This window comes from Ascaphus truei, chromosome 17 (genome assembly GCF_040206685.1).
Source record: "Ascaphus truei isolate aAscTru1 chromosome 17, aAscTru1.hap1, whole genome shotgun sequence".
Classification (NCBI taxonomy): Eukaryota; Metazoa; Chordata; class Amphibia; order Anura; family Ascaphidae; genus Ascaphus; species Ascaphus truei.
Genome location: NC_134499.1, coordinates 41,857,129 through 41,879,628, shown reverse-complemented (window position 1 = coordinate 41,879,628; position 22,500 = coordinate 41,857,129). Strand labels below are relative to the sequence as shown.

General features: G+C 40.2%; 1 protein-coding gene across 2 annotated transcripts in view; it reads right to left on the bottom strand.

The window, feature by feature from the left end:
* ATG7 (autophagy related 7) overlaps positions 1-22,500 on the bottom strand; it is a 167,894-nt gene that overhangs the window by 115,964 nt on the left and 29,430 nt on the right. For both annotated transcript variants that reach the window (XM_075574938.1, XM_075574939.1), the window contains exons 9-15: positions 22,430-22,500; positions 21,572-21,662; positions 21,095-21,239; positions 18,205-18,363; positions 16,288-16,482; positions 12,601-12,777; positions 3,582-3,697 (exon numbers count right to left, since the gene is read on the bottom strand). The exon at positions 22,430-22,500 is cut by the window's right edge and continues 51 nt beyond it. In XM_075574938.1, the coding sequence (XP_075431053.1) occupies positions 3,582-3,697; positions 12,601-12,777; positions 16,288-16,482; positions 18,205-18,363; positions 21,095-21,239; positions 21,572-21,662; positions 22,430-22,500 (954 nt within the window). The remainder of the gene's footprint in view (positions 1-3,581; positions 3,698-12,600; positions 12,778-16,287; positions 16,483-18,204; positions 18,364-21,094; positions 21,240-21,571; positions 21,663-22,429) is intronic.

Sequence of the window (22,500 nt, the reverse complement as noted above, 5' to 3'; positions counted from 1 at the left end):
GGGGACTGCTCCTGTAAGTCTACAGGCAAACAGGAGACAGCGTCAGTGGGGACTGCTCCTGTAAGTGTACAGGCAAACAGGAGACAGCGTCAGTGGGGACTGCTCCTGTAAGTGTACAGGCAAACAGGAGACAGCGTCAGTGGGGACTGCTCCTGTAAGTGTACAGGCAAACAGGAGACAGCGTCAGTGGGGACTGCTCCTGTAAGTGTACAGGCAAACAGGAGACCGCGTCAGTGGGGACTGCTCCTGTAAGTCTACAGGCAAACAGGAGACAGCGTCAGTGGGGACTGCTCCTGTAAGTCTACAGGCAAACAGGAGACAGCGTCAGTGGGGACTGCTCCTGTAAATGTACAGGCAAACAGGAGACAGCGTCAGTGGGGACTGCTCCTGTAAGTCTACAGGCAAACAGGAGACAGCGTCAGTGGGGACTGCTCCTGTAAGTGTACAAGCAAACAGGAGACAGCGTCAGTGGGGACTGCTCCTGTAAGTGTACAGGCAAACAGGAGACAGCGTCAGTGGGGACTGCTCCTGTAAGTGTACAGGCAAACAGGAGACAGCGTCAGTGGGGACTGCTCCTGTAAGTGTACAGGCAAACAGGAGACAGCGTCAGTGGGGACTGCTCCTGTAAATATACAGGCAAACAACAGGAAACGGAAGGACTCCCTTGGTCTTCTCGTCAGTTCCTTGCTGCCCTAATACCCACTGTTTGTACTTAATTTCCCCTGTATAATAGTTTTGTAAAGCACTGCGTACACTGTTGGCATTGTATAAATAAAATTATACATCCTTACAACCAAATCTTTAACTAAACAAGCATCGTTAAAGTTCATCGCAAACTATTTGAATGTACCGTGGCGAGAAAACGTTTGTGAACCCCAATGATAATTACAGAAATTCCATAGTTTTGCCATGATAACCTTTATGAATCAAAACCAGTCTTTTCTTAAATATCCAACAGGGTTTATATCAACCAATTCCATGTCTTTTGAAACAAAATGATGTACGAATTAGATAAACAATGAGTAATTAAGAGTCAAGGTATGTGAAAAAGAAAGTGAAACCCTGGTTTTATCAGCTAAATTAAAGGGGGTAATTAGAATCAGGTGTTTAAATAATTAGGTAGATCCTCAGGTGTGAGTTTGGGAGGCCCCACCCTATATAAAGAACACAAAACTTTGTGCGTTTGGGTTTCACCATACAGGTGTCTGGAAACACATCATGCCACAATCAAAAGAATTATCTGAGGACCTCAGAAAAGCCGTTATTGATGCTCAGTCTGGAAAGGGTTACAGAACCATTTGTAAGTATTTGGGGCTCCACCAATCCACTGTCAGACACATGGAGAAAGTTCAAGACTACAGTCACTCTACCCAGGAGCGGTCGTCCCATCAATCTCTCCAAGAACAAACCAGCAAAGCACCCCGGAAGTACCAATGAACCCCAGGGTAACATTCAAGGATCCGCTGGCCACTCGCGCCTCGGCTAATGTGAGTGTTCATGATTCAACAATCAGAAAAAGACTAAACAATAATGGTGTTCATGGAAGGATAGCCAGGGGGAAACCACTGCTCTCTAAAAAGAACATTGCTGCAGTCTGACGTTTGCCAAAGAGCACATAGATCCACAAGACTCTGGAACAATGTTCTCTGGACAAGTCAAAGGTAGACATTTTTGGCCTCAATGAGAAACGTTATGTTGGGAGAAAACCTAAACTGTGTTAGAACAGAAGAACTTCATCCCAACCGTCAAGTAATGTGGTGGGAGTGTGATGGTTTTGGGCTGCATTGCTGCCTCAGGACCTCGACAGCTTGCCATCATTGACACAACCATGAATTCTGCAATGTATCAAAAGATCTAAGGGAGAATGTCAGGCCCTCCGTTTGTGAGCTGAAGCGAATGTGGGTCATGCAGATCTACAAAGGAATGGCTGCATTAGAACAAATTCTGCATTTTAGAATGGCCTCATCAAAGTCCGGACCTGAACCCCATCGAAATGTTGTGGCAGGACCTGAAGTGAGCTGTCCATGCAAGGAAGCCCTCAAATGTCACTGAATTTAAGCGGTTCTGTAAGGAGGAATGGGCCAAAATTCCTCAGATCCGATGTGAGAGACTGGCCGGCAGTTACAGGAAACGCTTAGCTGAAGTCATTGCTGCTCAAGGGGGCGCCACCAGGTACTGAGTCTAAAGGGTCACTTACTTTCTCACACGTTACATAGTTACATACTTTCTCACACGTTACATACTTTCTCACACATGTTACATAGTTACATACTTTCTCACACATGTTACATAGTTACATACTTTCTCACACATGTTACATAGTTACATACTTTCTCACACATGTTACATAGTTACATACTTTCTCACACGTTACATATTTTCTCACACATGTTACATAGTTACATACTTTCTCACACGTTACATAGTTACATACTTTCTCACACATGTTACATAGTTACATACTTTCTCACACATGTTACATAGTTACATACTTTCTCACACGTTACATAGTTACATACTTTCTCACACATGTTACATAGTTACATACTTTCTCACACATGTTACATAGTTACATACTTTCTCACACGTTACATAGTTACATACTTTCTCACACATGTTACATAGTTACATACTTTCTCACACATGTTACATAGTTACATACTTTCTCACACATGTTACATAGTTACATACTTTCTCACACATGTTACATAGTTACATACTTTCTCACACATGTTACATAGTTACATACTTTCTCACACATGTTACATAGTTACATACTTTCTCACACATGTTACATAGTTACATACTTTCTCACACATGTTACATAGTTACATACTTTCTCACACATGTTACATAGTTACATACTTTCTCACACATGTTACATAGTTACATACTTTCTCACACATGTTACATACTTTCTCACACGTTACATAGTTACATACTTTCTCACACACATTACATAGTTACATACTTTCTCACACGTTACATAGTTACATACTTTCTCACACATGTTACATAGTTACATACTTTCTCACACATGTTACATAGTTACATACTTTCTCACACGTTACATACTTTCTCACACGTTACATAGTTACATACTTTCTCACACATGTTACATAGTTACATACTTTCTCACACATGTTACATAGTTACATACTTTCTCACACATGTTACATAGTTACATACTTTCTCACACATGTTACATAGTTACATACTTTCTCACACGTTACATAGTTACATACTTTCTCACACATGTTACATAGTTACATACTTTCTCACACATGTTACATAGTTACATACTTTCTCACACATGTTACATAGTTACACACTTTCTCACACATGGTTATTGAATTTTGAATCATTTGTGGATAAATAAATGTTGAAAAAAGTATCATGTTTTGTGCCATTTGTTTGATCAGATTATCTGTATTATTAGGACTTAGATTAAGATCTTATAACGTTTTCGGTTTGAAATATGTAAAATCTGAAGGGGTTCCCAGACTTTTTCTCGCCGCTGTACATTGATATAATCTCCATTTTGAATAAATGTCGCCATAAAATTGTAATAGAAAACTTACCCTTCAGGATGTTGGATGACGGAAACCATGAGCTCTACGGCCAGAGCTCCAGCTATCATGGACAAGCCTGGCCGACTGACCGTGCACTGCTGGTCCAATGTACGATCCCTAGTGGACTAACAGGAAATAGTCATTTTAAACAAAATCGATTTGTTGTTTTTAAATACACCTCATGCATAAAATCTTCCTTCAACAGCGCAACAAGATACAAGCGTTCACAGCACATTGTACTGGCACTTTAACTCTGAGTACTGCAAGACCGGCGGTACCCGAGTGCCACTAGTCTTCTGGCACCGAACCACGCAATTGCTTGGCGTAGCGATCACGTGTTGGCGGCAGATCTCCAGGACCATAACGGAAGTGGAATATACGCAGTCCAATCGTGTCCATTTTACCGGTGAATGCCACCTCCCCCTAGAAAATTAGCATGTCTTGTGTGACATACCCCATACGTCACAGGGCCCCAGGAGTACCAGCCCATATAGTTTGCCGGGTATGGCATAGGGCACTCAAAGGGTTAAGCAAAGGGAGATAAAGTGACCAGCGCTAGTATTTGAATCAGATTCTGCCATAGGACATTCTTTCTCTTTAATATTAACAAACCCCAATAACAGAGTAGGAGCTATGAGCAGAATTTAGATTTAATCAAATCATCAGTCTTCTAACAGCAATCTCCTCCTACCCCAAAAACTAGGAGTTCAACTCCATGACATAGTTGATGAGGTTAGAAATATATATATATATACGCCCATCAGGTTCCACCTATGCTAAATTTAGATGACAGATACTTTATCCTATATCCGTACTTACAGTATATTGATCCAGAGGAAGGCAAACCAAAACCCCAGTGACACATTATCCTATGATATCACATAAGGGGAAAAATCAATTCCTTCCTGACTCCAAGAATTGTTAATCCGATTACTCCCTGTATCAGCATCCTTCCCATGTTTACTTATTTGCTATATCCCTGTATACCTTTCCTATCAAAAAACATGTCAGACTTTTAAAAAAAAATTAAAGATATCTTTTGCATCTGCCATCACAATCTCCATGGGTAATAAATTCCACATTTTAAATGCCCCCAAAGTTTCTTATCTTGCTCCCTTGCATTTTTGTTTAAGAATATAATTTTTTTTTAGTTTTCAAAAATCAGAATGTTTTTAAACTCCAGGTTGTGGGAAAAGCTTACAGGGAAAAGGGAGACCAAAAAGTGCACCAGCACAAACGGAGCAGGAAAAAACCAGAACAAAAAAATGATTAAAAGGGCACTTTAATGTGGCAAAAGACCCATCCAATGCATTTCGAACGTCGCAGCGTTCTTTTTCAAGGATAAAACACAATGTGATAACATCCATTATATACCCTCTTACCTGTGGGCCATTTCGCGCCAAAAATCAGAACCTGATGACGTCATAACAGAGCGACTCAGTGCCGATCTAAGGGCAAAAGGAAGTACCAAAGGCAGTGTGGCCATTTTGGATGTGGGCAAACATAGGAACACAATAACAAAGCTTTATTGACCATTCCAGCAGAACAAAATACATTGCTGCTAACTGGACAAGCATATTTAAACGAAATAAAGCTATATTAAACTAAACTAATGCTTAATAAAGGGTACTATTATATCAAGGAAAAACATGAACAAGGTGGATTAAAAAACTAGCTGTGTTGCAACTAAGTTATATACAAAAAAAAGTTAAAAATAAAAACCTCTAGACATGATTAAAAAAATGTGCAAGAAAAGTAAATTTAAAGACATATTACACATACATACTGCATAACACAGATTGTGTACCTAAATCATAGGAACCAGGGAAATACAACCATTATAAAATATGAAGTATTATCCACAAGATACATCAAAGAACAATTTAAGCTTACATATTAGCATAATATTTGCATGATAAGGCATAGGTTCAAAGGTTATAATGACAAGAATATAATGTCCAATATAATGACAATTAGCTTATTTAATCTGTATTACCAACTAATTACACCATAATACGTCTATCACAAAAATGTTTACAAAAAATGTGTTAGTTGCCAGTCAATGTTCAAGCCCATAGGGAAGCGCGTTTGGAGAGTGAAGATCCAATACGCCTCCCTACGGTCCAGAAGGTTGATATGATCACCTCCTCTAGATTTAGAAATAACTGATTCAATCCCCAAAAAGGAAAAATTATTAATTCCTCCCTGACCACATTCAGTGAAATGTTTTGAGACTGGATGATTAGTGTCTCTCAATTTTATGAGCCTTAAATGCTCTAACATCCTGACCTTAAGGGCTCTAGTCGTCCTCCCCACATACCTCTTGCCACAACCACATGTTATTAGATAAATCACAAATTGACTTTTACAATTTATAAAACTGTTAATCTTAAATTCCTTATTTGGTAATATATTCACACCATGTGGCGGTGGCAAGGCAAACTGGAAAAATCTTTTGGCAGGCTTCATGTGTTTACATGCACTACAAGAGCCACATTTGAAGGAACCCCTAGTGATAAAAGTTTTTTTGAGACCAGAAGATTTGAGTTCACTTGGTGAAACATGAGATCCAATTGTTCTCGCTCTACGATATACAAAAGTAGGACCAGAATCCACATATTTTTTAAGGACAGGGTCCATGGATAAGACATTCCAATGTTTTGAAATTATAGAGTTTACTTTTCCACTTTGTTTACTAAATTGTGAAATAAAAAGAGGACATTTGTTTTTTGATTCTGTCAGTCCATGTGAGTCCTGTTTAATACCAATTGTCTTAACATTGTTAACAAGGCGAGAATCTTCAATTGGATGTGTGGGCAACAATGATGCTCTCTCTGTATGTAATGCATTTTCAAATGCAATTGCTAAATGTGATTTGGGGTATCCCCTTTCCAAAAATCTCCTTGTAAGCTCCTCAGACTGAGAAAGGAAACCACTCATAGTGGAACAATTCCTTCTCAGTCTGAGGAACTGTCCCCTTGGTATGGCCTTTATGACATGGGATGGGTGGCAGCTGTCCGCCCTAAGAAAGGTGTTCCTGGCATTTTGCTTCCTATAAACATCCGTTTGGATTTTTTTGTCTATGTCTACAAATAATTGTAGATCCAGAAATTCAATGTGATGGAAATGAAAATTTAATGTAAATCTTAGATTATAAAGATTATTATTAAGATAAGATACAAAAGTGTGAAGTGTAGTGACATCCCCCCTCCAAATAATAATTAGGTCGTCCACAAATCTTTTATAAAAAACAATATTGTGACGAAATAAATTAGTGCTCGAATAAATAAAAAGTGCTTCCCACCATCCCATAAATAAGTTCGCAAAAGAAGGAGCAAAACTTGTACCCATAGCAGTGCCAATAAGTTGCAAATAAAACTTACCATTAAATGTGAAAAAGTTGTGCGTGAGTAAAAAGTGTATAGCGTCCAAAATAAAAGCCGATTGAAAGATTGATATTTCTGGTATCTCAATAAATTGGCGGACCGCTGCCAAACCATGGTCATGTTGTATAACAGAATACAGAGAGGTAACATCAAGTGTTACCCACAGGTAATCATTACCCCATTTAACATTTTTGATCTGATCAAGAAGATCACCAGAGTCCCGTATAAATGAGGGCAATTTCCTAACAAATGGCTGAAGAAAACCATTAACATATCTTGACAGACCATCTCCCAAAGATCCAATACTAGAGACAATGGGACGACCTGGAGGGTCGACCAATGTCTTGTGGATCTTTGGGAGATGGTGGAAGATAGGAATAATGGGATGAGATGGAATAATGAATTTAACCTCGTCCTTCGACAGAACTTCCATAATAACACCTGAGTCAACCAGTTCTACAAGGAACTCCAAGAATTGCGGTGTGGGGTCGGCGGATAGTACACGATAGGACCGGCCATCATCCAGTTGGCGTAATGCCTCCCTGATGTAACCGTCTCTGCCCTGCACCACCACCGCACCCCCCTTGTCCGCACTCTTAATGACCAATGCAGAATTATTTTTCAAAGATTTTAAAGCTAAACGCTCACTTTGATTCAAATTGTCATGATCTATATAGGATAGGGAAAATCCCTGAGCTAGAAGACGAAGGTCTCTTATAACCAGATTTTCAAACATAGTCAGAAATTGACCCTTGACATGAGTGGGGTAGAACACAGAACTCCTTTTTAGGCCTGAATTCCATTCAGAAAATGTAGGAATATTAACATCATCAACCGTCTGTTCAGATAAAAGATCATTCATATCTTGCAGGGTACAAAAATCATTAAATGTATGTAAAGCAATAGATACCGGAGGAACAGAGTCGGATGAGGGGACATCACTCTCGATAGCGTGTGATGGCCCCCCATCTAAATCCTCATCTCCGGTCGACCTAGTAACATTTGGAATAAAATTGTCAAAAAACTTTTTCAAGGATAATTTCCGAACAAACTTATATACATCAATAGTGGTTTCGAACAAATTAAAGTTCATTGAAGGTGAAAATTTTAGGCCTTTATCCAGTAGTGACAACTCTGTAGGAGAGAGCAGTTCCTGAAATATTTATAACATTAGATATATCATTCAAAACTTCTTCCTTTTGGAGGCGGACCTGTAGCCCCCTCCTCCTCCCCCCCCTCCTCCCTCTTCTGATTCTCTTGTGTCCTTTTGAAATAAAGGGAAAGATTTTGGTTGTTGCTGTTGCTGTCTCTGTTGATTAACATTTTGATAAGAAAAAGCATCCTGGGACCTAGGTGGTTGACCCCAAAAGGTGCGTCCACCCCTCCCTCGCCCCCTGGATGGAGCTCCACGACCACGATGATCATCATTCTCAAATGTATTGACAAAAGATACAGAACTGCAAAAAAACCTATACAGTTTCAAAGGTTTAAAGGGCTTTAAGGAATTTGATGTTATTCTCTCCAAAACGGTAAAAAATGTGGAATGTGATATTATGTCTAAAAAACAAATTAAATATGATCGGGACAGATATGACTATGAAAAGAACCAGGTTTACCATTGGCAGAGGATAAATTCTATTCAGGAAAGATCAAATAACAAAGATAAATCATTCATTCAGTTTAAATCTACTCCCAATAAGTCCATTTTAAAATCTAAGAATGTGGATTATCAGAGTGGCGAATCTGATGTTTCAGATGCAGAAACTGCCTCTACCTCTCATTCTGTATCTTTTGTCAATACATTTGAGAATGATGATCATCGTGGTCGTGGAGCTCCATCCACTATTGATGTGTATAAGTTTGTTCGGAAATTATCCTTGAAAAAGTTTTTTGACAATTTTATTCCAAATGTTACTAGGTCGACCGGAGATGAGGATTTAGATGGGGGGCCATCACACGCTATCGAGAGTGATGTCCCCTCATCCGACTCTGTTCCTCCGGTATCTATTGCTTTACATACATTTAATGATTTTTGTACCCTGCAAGATATGAATGATCTTTTATCTGAACAGACGGTTGATGATGTTAATATTCCTACATTTTCTGAATGGAATTCAGGCCTAAAAAGGAGTTCTGTGTTCTACCCCACTCATGTCAAGGGTCAATTTCTGACTATGTTTGAAAATCTGGTTATAAGAGACCTTCGTCTTCTAGCTCAGGGATTTTCCCTATCCTATATAGATCATGACAATTTGAATCAAAGTGAGCGTTTAGCTTTAAAATCTTTGAAAAATAATTCTGCATTGGTCATTAAGAGTGCGGACAAGGTGGTGGTGCAGGGCAGAGACGGTTACATCAGGGAGGCATTACGCCAACTGGATGATGGCCGGTCCTATCGTGTACTATCCGCCGACCCCACACCGCAATTCTTGGAGTTCCTTGTAGAACTGGTTGACTCAGGTGTTATTATGGAAGTTCTGTCGAAGGACGAGGTTAAATTCATTATTCCATCTCATCCCATTATTCCTATCTTCCACCATCTCCCAAAGATCCACAAGACATTGGTCGACCCTCCAGGTCGTCCCATTGTCTCTAGTATTGGATCTTTGGGAGATGGTCTGTCAAGATATGTTAATGGTTTTCTTCAGCCATTTGTTAGGAAATTGCCCTCATTTATACGGGACTCTGGTGATCTTCTTGATCAGATCAAAAATGTTAAATGGGGTAATGATTACCTGTGGGTAACACTTGATGTTACCTCTCTGTATTCTGTTATACAACATGACCATGGTTTGGCAGCGGTCCGCCAATTTATTGAGATACCAGAAATATCAATCTTTCAATCGGCTTTTATTTTGGACGCTATACACTTTTTACTCACGCACAACTTTTTCACATTTAATGGTAAGTTTTATTTGCAACTTATTGGCACTGCTATGGGTACAAGTTTTGCTCCTTCTTTTGCGAACTTATTTATGGGATGGTGGGAAGCACTTTTTATTTATTCGAGCACTAATTTATTTCGTCACAATATTGTTTTTTATAAAAGATTTGTGGACGACCTAATTATTATTTGGAGGGGGGATGTCACTACACTTCACACTTTTGTATCTTATCTTAATAATAATCTTTATAATCTAAGATTTACATTAAATTTTCATTTCCATCACATTGAATTTCTGGATCTACAATTATTTGTAGACATAGACAAAAAAATCCAAACGGATGTTTATAGGAAGCAAAATGCCAGGAACACCTTTCTTAGGGCGGACAGCTGCCACCCATCCCATGTCATAAAGGCCATACCAAGGGGACAGTTCCTCAGACTGAGAAGGAATTGTTCCACTATGAGTGGTTTCCTTTCTCAGTCTGAGGAGCTTACAAGGAGATTTTTGGAAAGGGGATACCCCAAATCACATTTAGCAATTGCATTTGAAAATGCATTACATACAGAGAGAGCATCATTGTTGCCCACACATCCAATTGAAGATTCTCGCCTTGTTAACAATGTTAAGACAATTGGTATTAAACAGGACTCACATGGACTGACAGAATCAAAAAACAAATGTCCTCTTTTTATTTCACAATTTAGTAAACAAAGTGGAAAAGTAAACTCTATAATTTCAAAACATTGGAATGTCTTATCCATGGACCCTGTCCTTAAAAAATATGTGGATTCTGGTCCTACTTTTGTATATCGTAGAGCGAGAACAATTGGATCTCATGTTTCACCAAGTGAACTCAAATCTTCTGGTCTCAAAAAAACTTTTATCACTAGGGGTTCCTTCAAATGTGGCTCTTGTAGTGCATGTAAACACATGAAGCCTGCCAAAAGTTTTTTCCAGTTTGCCTTGCCACCGCCACATGGTGTGAATATATTACCAAATAAGGAATTTAAGATTAACAGTTTTATAAATTGTAAAAGTCAATTTGTGATTTATCTAATAACATGTGGTTGTGGCAAGAGGTATGTGGGGAGGACGACTAGAGCCCTTAAGGTCAGGATGTTAGAGCATTTAAGGCTCATAAAATTGAGAGACACTAATCATCCAGTCTCAAAACATTTCACTGAATGTGGTCAGGGAGGAATTAATAATTTTTCCTTTTTGGGGATTGAATCAGTTATTTCTAAATCTAGAGGAGGTGATCATATCAACCTTCTGGACCGTAGGGAGGCGTATTGGATCTTCACTCTCCAAACGCGCTTCCCTATGGGCTTGAACATTGACTGGCAACTAACACATTTTTTGTAAACATTTTTGTGATAGACGTATTATGGTGTAATTAGTTGGTAATACAGATTAAATAAGCTAATTGTCATTATATTGGACATTATATTCTTGTCATTATAACCTTTGAACCTATGCCTTATCATGCAAATATTATGCTAATATGTAAGCTTAAATTGTTCTTTGATGTATCTTGTGGATAATACTTCATATTTTATAATGGTTGTATTTCCCTGGTTCCTATGATTTAGGTACACAATCTGTGTTATGCAGTATGTATGTGTAATATGTCTTTAAATTTACTTTTCTTGCACATTTTTTTAATCATGTCTAGAGGTTTTTATTTTTAACTTTTTTTTGTATATAACTTAGTTGCAACACAGCTAGTTTTTTAATCCACCTTGTTCATGTTTTTCCTTGATATAATAGTACCCTTTATTAAGCATTAGTTTAGTTTAATATAGCTTTATTTCGTTTAAATATGCTTGTCCAGTTAGCAGCAATGTATTTTGTTCTGCTGGAATGGTCAATAAAGCTTTGTTATTGTGTTCCTATGTTTGCCCACATCCAAAATGGCCACACTGCCTTTGGTACTTCCTTTTGCCCTTAGATCGGCACTGAGTCGCTCTGTTATGACGTCATCAGGTTCTGATTTTTGGCGCGAAATGGCCCACAGGTAAGAGGGTATATAATGGATGTTATCACATTGTGTTTTATCCTTGAAAAAGAACGCTGCGACGTTCGAAATGCATTGGATGGGTCTTTTGCCACATTAAAGTGCCCTTTTAATCATTTTTTTGTTCTGGTTTTTTCCTGCTCCGTTTGTGCTGGTGCGCTTTTTGGTCTCCCTTTTCCCTGTATTGCATTGAGTAGCTGCACAGCTTGCCTGCCTGCCCTACCAGGATGTGAGTATTTGCATATTTTTCAGGGGAACCTGCCAATGAGACATATGGTGAGTGGGTTGCACCACACACCACCTGTCTTCAGGAGGATAGTACCCATTATATGACACAATAGGTACTATATCAATTGTTAGTACCCTGGTACAGTGGTCTGGCTTATTATCATTTTGAGATATACCTGCATTTGAGCGCTTCAGCTATTTTCCATGTGGGAAAAGCTTAACCTTAATCTTACGTAACAAAATACTGCAATTGCATTTAATTTTAGTTGCTCTCAAACTAACTGTAAAGTATTGTGATGCCCCCTTAAGTGGAGGCTTTCACTTAAAAAAATAAATGATGAACAGAGCATCAGATTCTAAAAATACAAAAGTGTTGGAAAGAACACGAAGAGATGTTTTAAAGTAACTAGAGGAGATAATATGCAGCAGATATGGGATCAGCGCTGACCGCTTCTGTAAGGCACGGTGTAGGTGGAAAGTAAGAAATAATTGCATGAGGATCAACCTACATCTCCCGGGGCCACCACATCATTGCAGAAATAGCAGCCCAGCTTGTATCCTGGGATGTTGGAGAACAGCGACGAGCCCAAGGGATCAGAAGAGCTTGCCTCCTCCGCTTTAGATTTCTTCAGTCCGTGCCTCATTACCACAAATGTGTCAAATCCCAAAGCAGCGTTTATGACCAACTATGAATTTCAGAAAAGAAACATTATTTGGTATTTAGAAAATACAAGTCAAGTTTGCATTGGTCATAAATTGAACGAGATTAGAAAAGGTCCATTGTGCCTACTGGTTTCAACTTTAGAGCAGCAATCCTCCCTATTGCACCCTCCCCTCACCCCCCCCCCCCCCCTCACGATGGGAACCAGTGGTCCCTGGATCTGAACCCCACTATTATATGCTTCAGGAACCCCCTGGCTATGAGAATACTTGCCAGTAAAAAAGTACCAGCGATACTTCCTGGGTCTTGCATCTCCTGCGTCACGCGGGTCCGAAGGAAGCCATAACGTATGAGGATGTAGCTTCACCATTGGCCAGTGTGACGCCGGAGACTTAAACCGCTATTTGTTTCTCCCGGAGGGGACCGAAATGTGCTTCTTTTACCAGTAAATAACTTGGGACCCAGTAGATTAGATGCGGGAAATAGTACTTTTCAGCTTTGGGAACCTTTCCGATTCCCAACCTGAACAAAATAAAAATAAAGGCGCTTCAGCTGAACAAGTGATGGTCCAGCCCCTCATCCGTGGTCCCCGAGGTACAGGAATCCCCTGGTATAGGAACGGTGAGCCAGCTGTACACCTGTCCAACGGGAAGATTCAAAATGGCTCTGCGGCAAATAGAAAGCTGCGACCCCACGCCCCCATCTATACTCCCGGGAGGGCATATTTGTCATGTGTGGGTCTCAAAACCGGCACAAAAAAATGCAAATATACCAGGGAACGACAAATCAGCTACGGGGGATTCACCAATGTGGATAGGATTGCTGCTTTAACGCCCATATTGTAATCAAAACTTCCTGTATTCTAATGTCTGTGATGCAGAAAACTGGATACATACCAACAAAGAAAAAGTATACGTACAATACAAGCGTACACTGCAGCTAAACAGGAGGTGAAGTCTTACACTTGGTCACAGGTTTGCAGTTATCCTCTCAATATACCCTGCACTGTAGCAGTGCCTAAAACAATACCCACTTACCACTATATGACTAGATAATACACTTTCCTTAGGTCGAATTTTAACTTCACAAATTATCTTGTTAATGGAAAAAACCCACAAAACTAGGGCATTGTTCTTATATTATTAGACTTGACTTGAGCTTACAATGAGAAAACTGTCTGCCAGTGTCATGTGTGACGTGGGATCCAGCTCACCGCAGCTGGAAATGTGGTTCGTTAAATATAACTCTAGAACAGCGCTATTAAAAGTAAAGAAAATGTTACACTGTTACTGTCACCAATGACCTGTCGCTGAGTCATTGACCGAAAACATGAAAATTAAGTCTGCAGTTTGCCGTTTCACAACTTATTTCCAGAAAATGCATATGCGCTTTGTTACATATTCTCTAACCACAAAAGACCAATCCAATGCTTAAATCTCGTGTAAGAAACATCCATTAAAATGCATTTTCTGTATTCAGAAAATCACAAACCGTTCTCCTCAGATCCCCCATGAATGTCATTTACACGTCACAAAGCGGAACGGACGGACGGCCGGTACATGACAAGCCGCGCAGTAACCAAGGCGGCAGCTTGGTGTCATTTACACGTCACAAAGCGGAACGGACGGCCGGTACATGACAAGCCGCGCAGTAACCAAGGCGGCAGCTTGGTGTCATTTACACGTCACAAAGCGGAACGGACGGCCGGTACATGACAAGCCGCGCAGTAACCAAGGCGGCAGCTTGATGTCACTAATGCATTTGCAGCCAAACAAAACAATATATATATTTTTTAAAGTGTCCCAGTTACACATGGTACTTAGACTAATTTAATTCATAATGAGCGTCATTTACTGGCTCCTCTGATAAGTATGAAAATATTTGTAACAAATGTAATACTTCTGCAGATGTACAATTATCTTATGTTTTCTTGTTTAGTAATTTTAATAAAATATACTGTGGGCCAAGAAAAGGTGCTGTAATGTATTCCTTGTGAGGTAGAACTCGTGATAACAGAAGTTTAGTATTTGATAGGATATAGTTATCGCAACTCATGAGGTTTCAGCAATGTGTATTTCCAGCTCTGCTTAGTAATTACACCCAATGGGAGGACGTTCACGAAACGATAAAGAAGAGCAAGTCATGGACAGGTGATGGAGCGCGGGAGGAAGCGCCGATACCACTTATCGGCGCAGAGCGAGACCCGTCCTATGGGAATTTATTTTCTTTTTTCTTTTAAACATCTGTTGCTATTTGGGACTAAGGCTAAATTTCTAAAGCCATCAATGACGGAGCTTCAAATCAGAACAAACTCTAATACAATCCTAGCCCGTCACTGGTTTTAAATATCTGGGCATATGGTTTCACTTCCATTTAACATTTGGGATGCGCATTGATACCCTGACATCCAAATCTTATGCCAAACTAGGCGTACTCTGTAGGAACAAAAATCCTCCCTAAGCCTGCTGGTCAGAAAGCGCATTGCACAGCAGATGCCAATACCAATTATAGACTATGGGGACATTGTATATGGCACAGCACCCCAAACTCACCTTAGCAAACTAGACACCCTTTACAATTAAATATGCTGTTTTGTCCTCCAATGTAACTACAACACACATCACTGCGAAATGCTCAAAGAGTAGATTGGTCATCACTTGAGTATTGGCGCAAATACTCCTCAAATACTTCCTGGGCAAGCTACCCAGCTAACTGAACAAACTCCTCACCCCTACCACACGTAGCACTTATCACCTGAGATCTGACTCCAAAAGACTGTTCACGGTCCCAAGGTTCAACAAAGTATCCGGCCGCTCCTCCGCCTCTTTCCATGCACCCCACAACTGGAACAGTCTTCCGGAGACTCTCAAAGTCGCCCCCACTCTAAGTTCTTTCAAAACTAAAGCGGTCTCATTTTAATATGGTCTCTAACTGTTACATACTAAAACATATATGATCTTTAACAGTTAATGCAATATCTTCATATATAATGTATAACTGTTCACTTAATGTAACAATGTATTTGTCATCATAACTCTGTGCCCAGGACATACTTGAAATGAGAGGTAACTCAATGTATAACTTACTGCCTGGTATAACATTTTATAAATAAATACACAAAATAGGTTATCGTAGAAGTCATCCAAGTTTGGGACAGTAGTGGTTTCAATCAAATTGCATCAGTGGACTTTTTATTTTTAAGTTCTGCCAATAACTGTTCTTACAAATTACTGACAAATTGCAAAGTATAACAAGCATGGCAGGAAAGACAATATGTGCAAAGATTTTTTTTGAGTGGTATGAGCTGTTGGGGCACCAGCCACGGTTATAAATAAGAGCATCCCTGGTGGATGTGGGAATCCAGGCCAGGTTTTATCCTGCAGCTCATCCCGGCCCGGCAACAATTGCTACAGGATACAAAACACCAGAGAAAACAAACAATCACCAAGCTTAATGTAGGGAGGTGTTACCTGTAGCTCCCTGGGGGAGTAGGAGCCGCCAGAGAAACCCTAATGCGTCTATCAAATTACGTTACCTTTTTTTGACGGGCTGCAATGACAGTGGGGAGCCAGCGACTTTCCCGCGTGTCCATTAGAAGAAATATCACATCGTGTTCCCCAATCAGGCCTTCAAGTTTCTCAACATCTTTACGGGCCTGGTCCATGGTCTCTTCAGAGAAATGTACTGGGTGTCCCGGCATAGGGATACTCATGTTAAATCCTTTGGTAACCTGTCAATAAATAGAACAGTTACAAATGAAGGAGAAAATAAATAAATATAAATATAAATATAAATATATATATATATATATATATATATATACACACAGTGTTCGACAAACCTATACATTTGCTCGCCCCGGGCGAGTGGATTTTTACCCCCGGGCGAATAAATATTGGCCCAAGCAGCACACGTTTGGTACTAGGTGGCGAGTAGATATTTTTTTTTTTTGTGTGGCGAGTAGATTTTTTTGGTGATTTCTCAACGTGTGTGTGTGTGTGTGTGTGTGTGTGTGTGTGTGTGTGTGTGTGTGTGTGTGTGTGTGTGTGTGTATATATATATATATATATATATCTCAACTGTAAATATTCCTGTATATTCATTTGCATGTCTTAGACAGGTCTGCAACCCTGTCTTTCACCATTATCGCCCAGCATACAGCACTTCCACTGCAGCAAGGGATTCTGGGAAATGACATGCAAATGAGCACACAGTGCCACCTTTTATCTCAAGCTCACATTACATGAACAACCCTTAGCCAATGCATGCTGCTTTAAACACAGCTTTTAAGCAAGGGCTTGGGAGATGCAAAGCCAGTAAACCCACTCACAGACATGTTTCAACCTTGATGGGTATCATCAGTGTGAGGTTGGTTGCTGGCATTTGCTCATTTGAGATTAAAGATATTAAAGAGAATATATATATATATATATATATATATATATATATATATATATATATATATATATATATATATATATATATATATATATATATAGTGTCTCCTATCGAAAATTAAATGTACGCCACCCAGTGATTCTTCACTTTGCTTACTAATATCAAACTATGCCTGCCATTTTTTTTTAAAGCATTTTAGGATCACCACTTACTACAATGGAGATTACCGCCCTAAACTATTATCTGAGGACTTTCATAAAAAGTAAAGAAAATATGTAGAAAATACCAAAACTCTCCTAACTAGCCATAAAATTACTAAACTAATCACACCAAGTAACAGCACTATTTCCTCTGTGTGCCGCCACGTACAGTGTTCTGCAGCGAGCTGCTCTCCAACATCCCATTACTGAAAGACATTTACGGTACTTCCTGCGCCAGGGAACATATATCTAACAGCACGGGGGAGCGAATCAGAGGCGCGTCAGGTTAATATGCGCTTCCCCTTAACATTCGCATAGATTGTAAGCTCTTCGTGCCAGGGATACCTTTTCCTAAAGATTACTTTATATTTGACGCACTTATTTCCATTATATATCTCACATTTCCTATTATTCTGTTGCATCTACTACTGCTGTGCAGCACTATGTACATGGGTGGCGCGGTATAGATTATATACATACACACACACATACATACATATATACACACATACATACATACATACATACATACATATATACACACATACATACATACATACATATATATATACATAACTACACACACTTAAGCAATCCGGGGATAGTCATCTCAAGTGTCTACAGCAGGGGAGGACAACCCCAGTCCTCAAGGATATCCCTGCTTCAGCACATGTGGCTCAATCAGTGGCTCAGTCATTATGATTGAGCCACCTGTGCTGAATCAGTGGCTCCATCAGTGGCTCTGTCAATGACTGAGCCACCTGTGCTGAAGCAGGGATATTCTGAAAACCTGACCCTTGAGGACTGGAGTTGGCCACCGCTGGTCTACATATATTTTGTGAGGTTCTACCCACCACTCCTGGGAATATCTTCTGAAGCTTTTCTGCTGCTGCAACAGCCTTTGGTTTTCCACCACCAAGACAGTCTTCAAATTCATACAGGGGCTGCCGGACTGGGTTAGAATAGGATATTTTGGCATTGTCCACAAATGTGATATTTCTAACTCCCCATCCCTGCAAAAAAGATTAAAAGGACACAATGAACACATTTTCCATCATAACATGCAAGTCACCGTTTATGTTGTTTATATCCATTTCCTGCGGCTCCTTGTTTGCAAAAATGTTTTGTTCCCCCCCCCCCCCCCCCCCCCCCCATCTGTTTATTATTTCAAATCAATATCTCCGAAGTAGGAGAATCACTCCAGGCATAGCCCACTTAGCAATTACTCACATTCTTCAGATAAAGACGACCACGTCTGCGCACATTCACATGGCGACCAGCCTCACATTCTTACCAAATCCCACTACGCCTCCGGGTCTCCAGGGTATTGCACGCGGGTAGGCAAAATATAAAACGTTAGTGAAGAGGGGAACAAGACATCCAAGTGCCCCCATTATCGATGCACTTACGTGGGTAGAAAGGAGTGGTATCGATAAATAATGCTTATTGTGGTGCATTAAGAGAGACTCCCACCTCCCACTATCTGCCTGCGCGATTACCACCGACTGCCCGACGTACGTTTGGCTCCGCCCTGAGCTTCGTCAGGGACACCAAGCTCCACCTCTCCCTGTTGCTGTATAAATAATCAGTGGTTGATAAGGAAACCGTTGTGTTTGAGTAAATCTTCCTTCCAGAGCCAACTGGTTTGTTAGTCTCAAATTAACTGTCCGTTTATCAGCATGTTAAGGTTAATCTGTCTAGAGCAGGAGGAGATGGCACAACATAAAAAGAATGGCCTACAGAATGAATGAATCTATTAAAAGTTATTCATAGTGGAGTCGATATTGTTAGTTTGCAATTGAAAGAAAATAAATATGAAGATGTGTGTATTTTGTGGCAGGAAGTAATAGAGCGCTTTCACTTGTAAAGAAAGGGTATCAACTGGTGGAAATGTACCCAATACTATAGCACTCTGGGAACATATTATTTATACCACATACGGCGTAGTCTATGCATAATATAATGTTAATTAGCGCGCGCACACTGTGGGAAATTGAACCACAATCTATAAATATGGCACTATACAAGGTCATTAATAAAAGCATTTGCACAAAAGTTCAAAGTAGAACAGGTAAAGTCTTAATATCCCCAAATATAGGAGACATCCAACAACATATCCATCATACAGTAAATAATGTGTGTGGGGGGGGGGGGGGGAATATCTTTGTTGAATATACTGTATAAAGGTAAGGACACCTGTCTTGAAAAATGCCATTTATATTATACAGACATGTAAGGCATACAATCGGTTAATATATATATAATGCGACTGTGCAAATATGAAAAACACTTGCATAGCTGACACGCACGCGCCTGAAGAGACGCGGCATTTCGGGCAGCAGCCCTCTGTCCGTATTCCTTCCCATTTGTTGCCAAGCTAATGTCTCTGTTGGTCTAGTTGTAGAGCGGGCGCTCCCTTAACGCATCACGATAAAGGTTAGGTTTTATTGACACCACTCCATTCTACTCAATAACAGGGACACTTGGACATCTCATTCCTCTCTCTGGTAACCAATTATTAGTTCACTAGCATCAGCAGTTACCATGGCAATGCCAGCTGTGTATGAATGGTTATGGAAGCAGCCTTTTTAAGTTCCCAGGAAATTTTCGGTAGCTGAAATGTCCAACCTGATGAAGATTCCTGCAAGGTACACAAGCGTGCAACTGATCATCAACTGTTTGTGGTTCAAATGAAGGGTGTATCATCATGTCTGCCATCAAAGGGGGAGCACAGGGTCACATGTCCCAGAACCAGCGGTGAAAGGGGTCCAGCTGGCTGCACCCAGAAGATATCCCAACCAGAGGTTGGATGCAACTTCCAAGATTGGCTGGGCCTGCCAATGTAATGTGGGCCTGCCATGCAGTCACAGCCATGCAGTCACTGCCACGTAATCACCACCAAAGCGATAACATGCCATGCAGTCACTGCCACGTAATCACCACCAAAGCGATCACATGGCCACAGATGCCAGAAATCTAGTGGCCCTCCGGTGGAAAAATACTCCAGATCGCCTGTAAAGTAGCGAAGCAGTTATGGCTCACACAAGGGGTTCTCAACTCCAGGCCGCAAGACACCCTAACAGGTCAGGTTTTCAGGCTATCCATGCTTCAGCCCGGGTGGTTCAGTCACTGCTTGAGCCACCTGGGCTGAAGCAGGGATATCCTAAAAATCTGACCGGGGAGGAAGGGGGTCTTGTAGACTGGACTTGGCCAGCCCTGGCTTACACCATTTGCTTGTCTGTTAGCACCTTTAATATAAGTAAAACCTGAATCTCCATCCCAGAGGTGGCCGGAGTCGCAATGTATAGCAATCACCGTTAGTCCCCTCTACTAATGATGCAGCAAACACTACATACAAGTGACACTTACCATCAATGTCCTAGCCACATTACAGCCCAGAGTACCAGCTCCCAGCAGCAAACACTACATACAAGTGACACTTACCATCAATGTCCTAGCCACATTACAGCCCAGAGTACCAGCTCCCAGCAGCAAACACTACATACAAGTGACACTTACCATCAATGTCCTAGCCACATTACAGCCCAGAGTACCAGCTCCCAGCAGCAAACACTGCATACAAGTGACACTTACCATCAATGTCCTAGCCACATTACAGCCCAGAGTACCAGCTCCCAGCAGCAAACACTGCATACAAGTGACACTTACCATCAATGTCCTAGCCACATTACAGCCCAGAGTACCAGCTCCCAGCAGCAAACACTGCATACAAGTGACACTTACCATCAAAGTCCTAGCCACATTACAGCCCAGGGTACCAGCTCCCAGCAGCAAACACTTAGCAGATATCACTTTCTCCAAGTCCAAAGTAGGCACTAATCGCCACCGCATAAGTTTAAGATTAAGATCTACTGATGATTCTGCCAACCTGGGCAACATAATAAAAAAAAAAATAGGATTTGTAGAGAGAAAGTACAGCAAACAGATGAACTAAAGCGCAATGTATTCTCCGAGTTATCATTTTGAAACATTGCAAAGAGGAATACCCTGCAATATATATATAATTTAAGTAAATCAAATGAGATGAGGGGATGTCTACATTAACTTATAATGATGCTGTACAGCTCTTTTCTTTAACACTCCGGCACAGCATCAAGGGTGAACAGTCCCCAAAGAGGCAAGTAACCCCTTGTTCAATATGTATTCTTACCGGCATATACAAGAAATATATGTTTGATTGACGTTTATTACATAGCTTACCTTTTCGGGTCCATACATTCACTCAGATTCACCATTCTTGGGCCCATTCCCCCTTTTTGGTTTTTCTCCCATCCAACTGCTTTTGGGCAAGCTGATAAAAATGGTAAAAAACAAAATACAGCTTTACAATTAATATTAATAAATTGCAAAGTGGAGATTCGAGTGCTGGTCGTAGTTTTACAGCCTGAAAAAGGCTTAATGGTAAAATATCGACCAAATTAAACTAGATTTGTCTGTTTAATATAATCTCTCTTTTCAATCTTTTTTTTGACAGCTAATTAGTAACATGCAATATTTTTCTCAAAATCATAATGCTTTCTTTATTTTCCAAATGTATTTTAGATTTCCATGAAAGCAGCAAAAAATGTGGCTATTCTACTTATTAGAACAGCACATATTCAGCCAATGTAATAGCTGCATGCAAAAGATGCACACGGTCAATACTTTAATGCAAAGACCAACCACGATAAAGCTTGCTATATATATATTACACGTTATTTAATTTGGGTAAAATGATAAACAAACAAATAATACCTAATTAAACAAAAATGCATTCTTGAATGTAAAGCTAGGCACAATTTGGTACTAGGAAGGATCTTGAGTTAATAAGGAGGGGATTCTGGTCTTCAGATCCAGAAAAGTAAATGCCAAACTTTTCCTAATGGAAGATAAAATGTCACATTTTGAATGTAATCCCTCTCATCTCAATAACCAGCAATGTGCGTAGGAATACAGAACCTGCTGCTGGAAGGAAATATATTCAGGACTTTCTTTCATCTCCCAGTTATGGGGAATACAGTTGCTAAATAACCATTTTAATTGGCCTGAAATGGAGCCGAGAGCTTGACGACTGATTACCCAGGTCGAGTGGCATCTGGGGAAGTTTAATCTCGAAGATGATGCTGTGTTTGGTATCCCTCGCCCCTTGC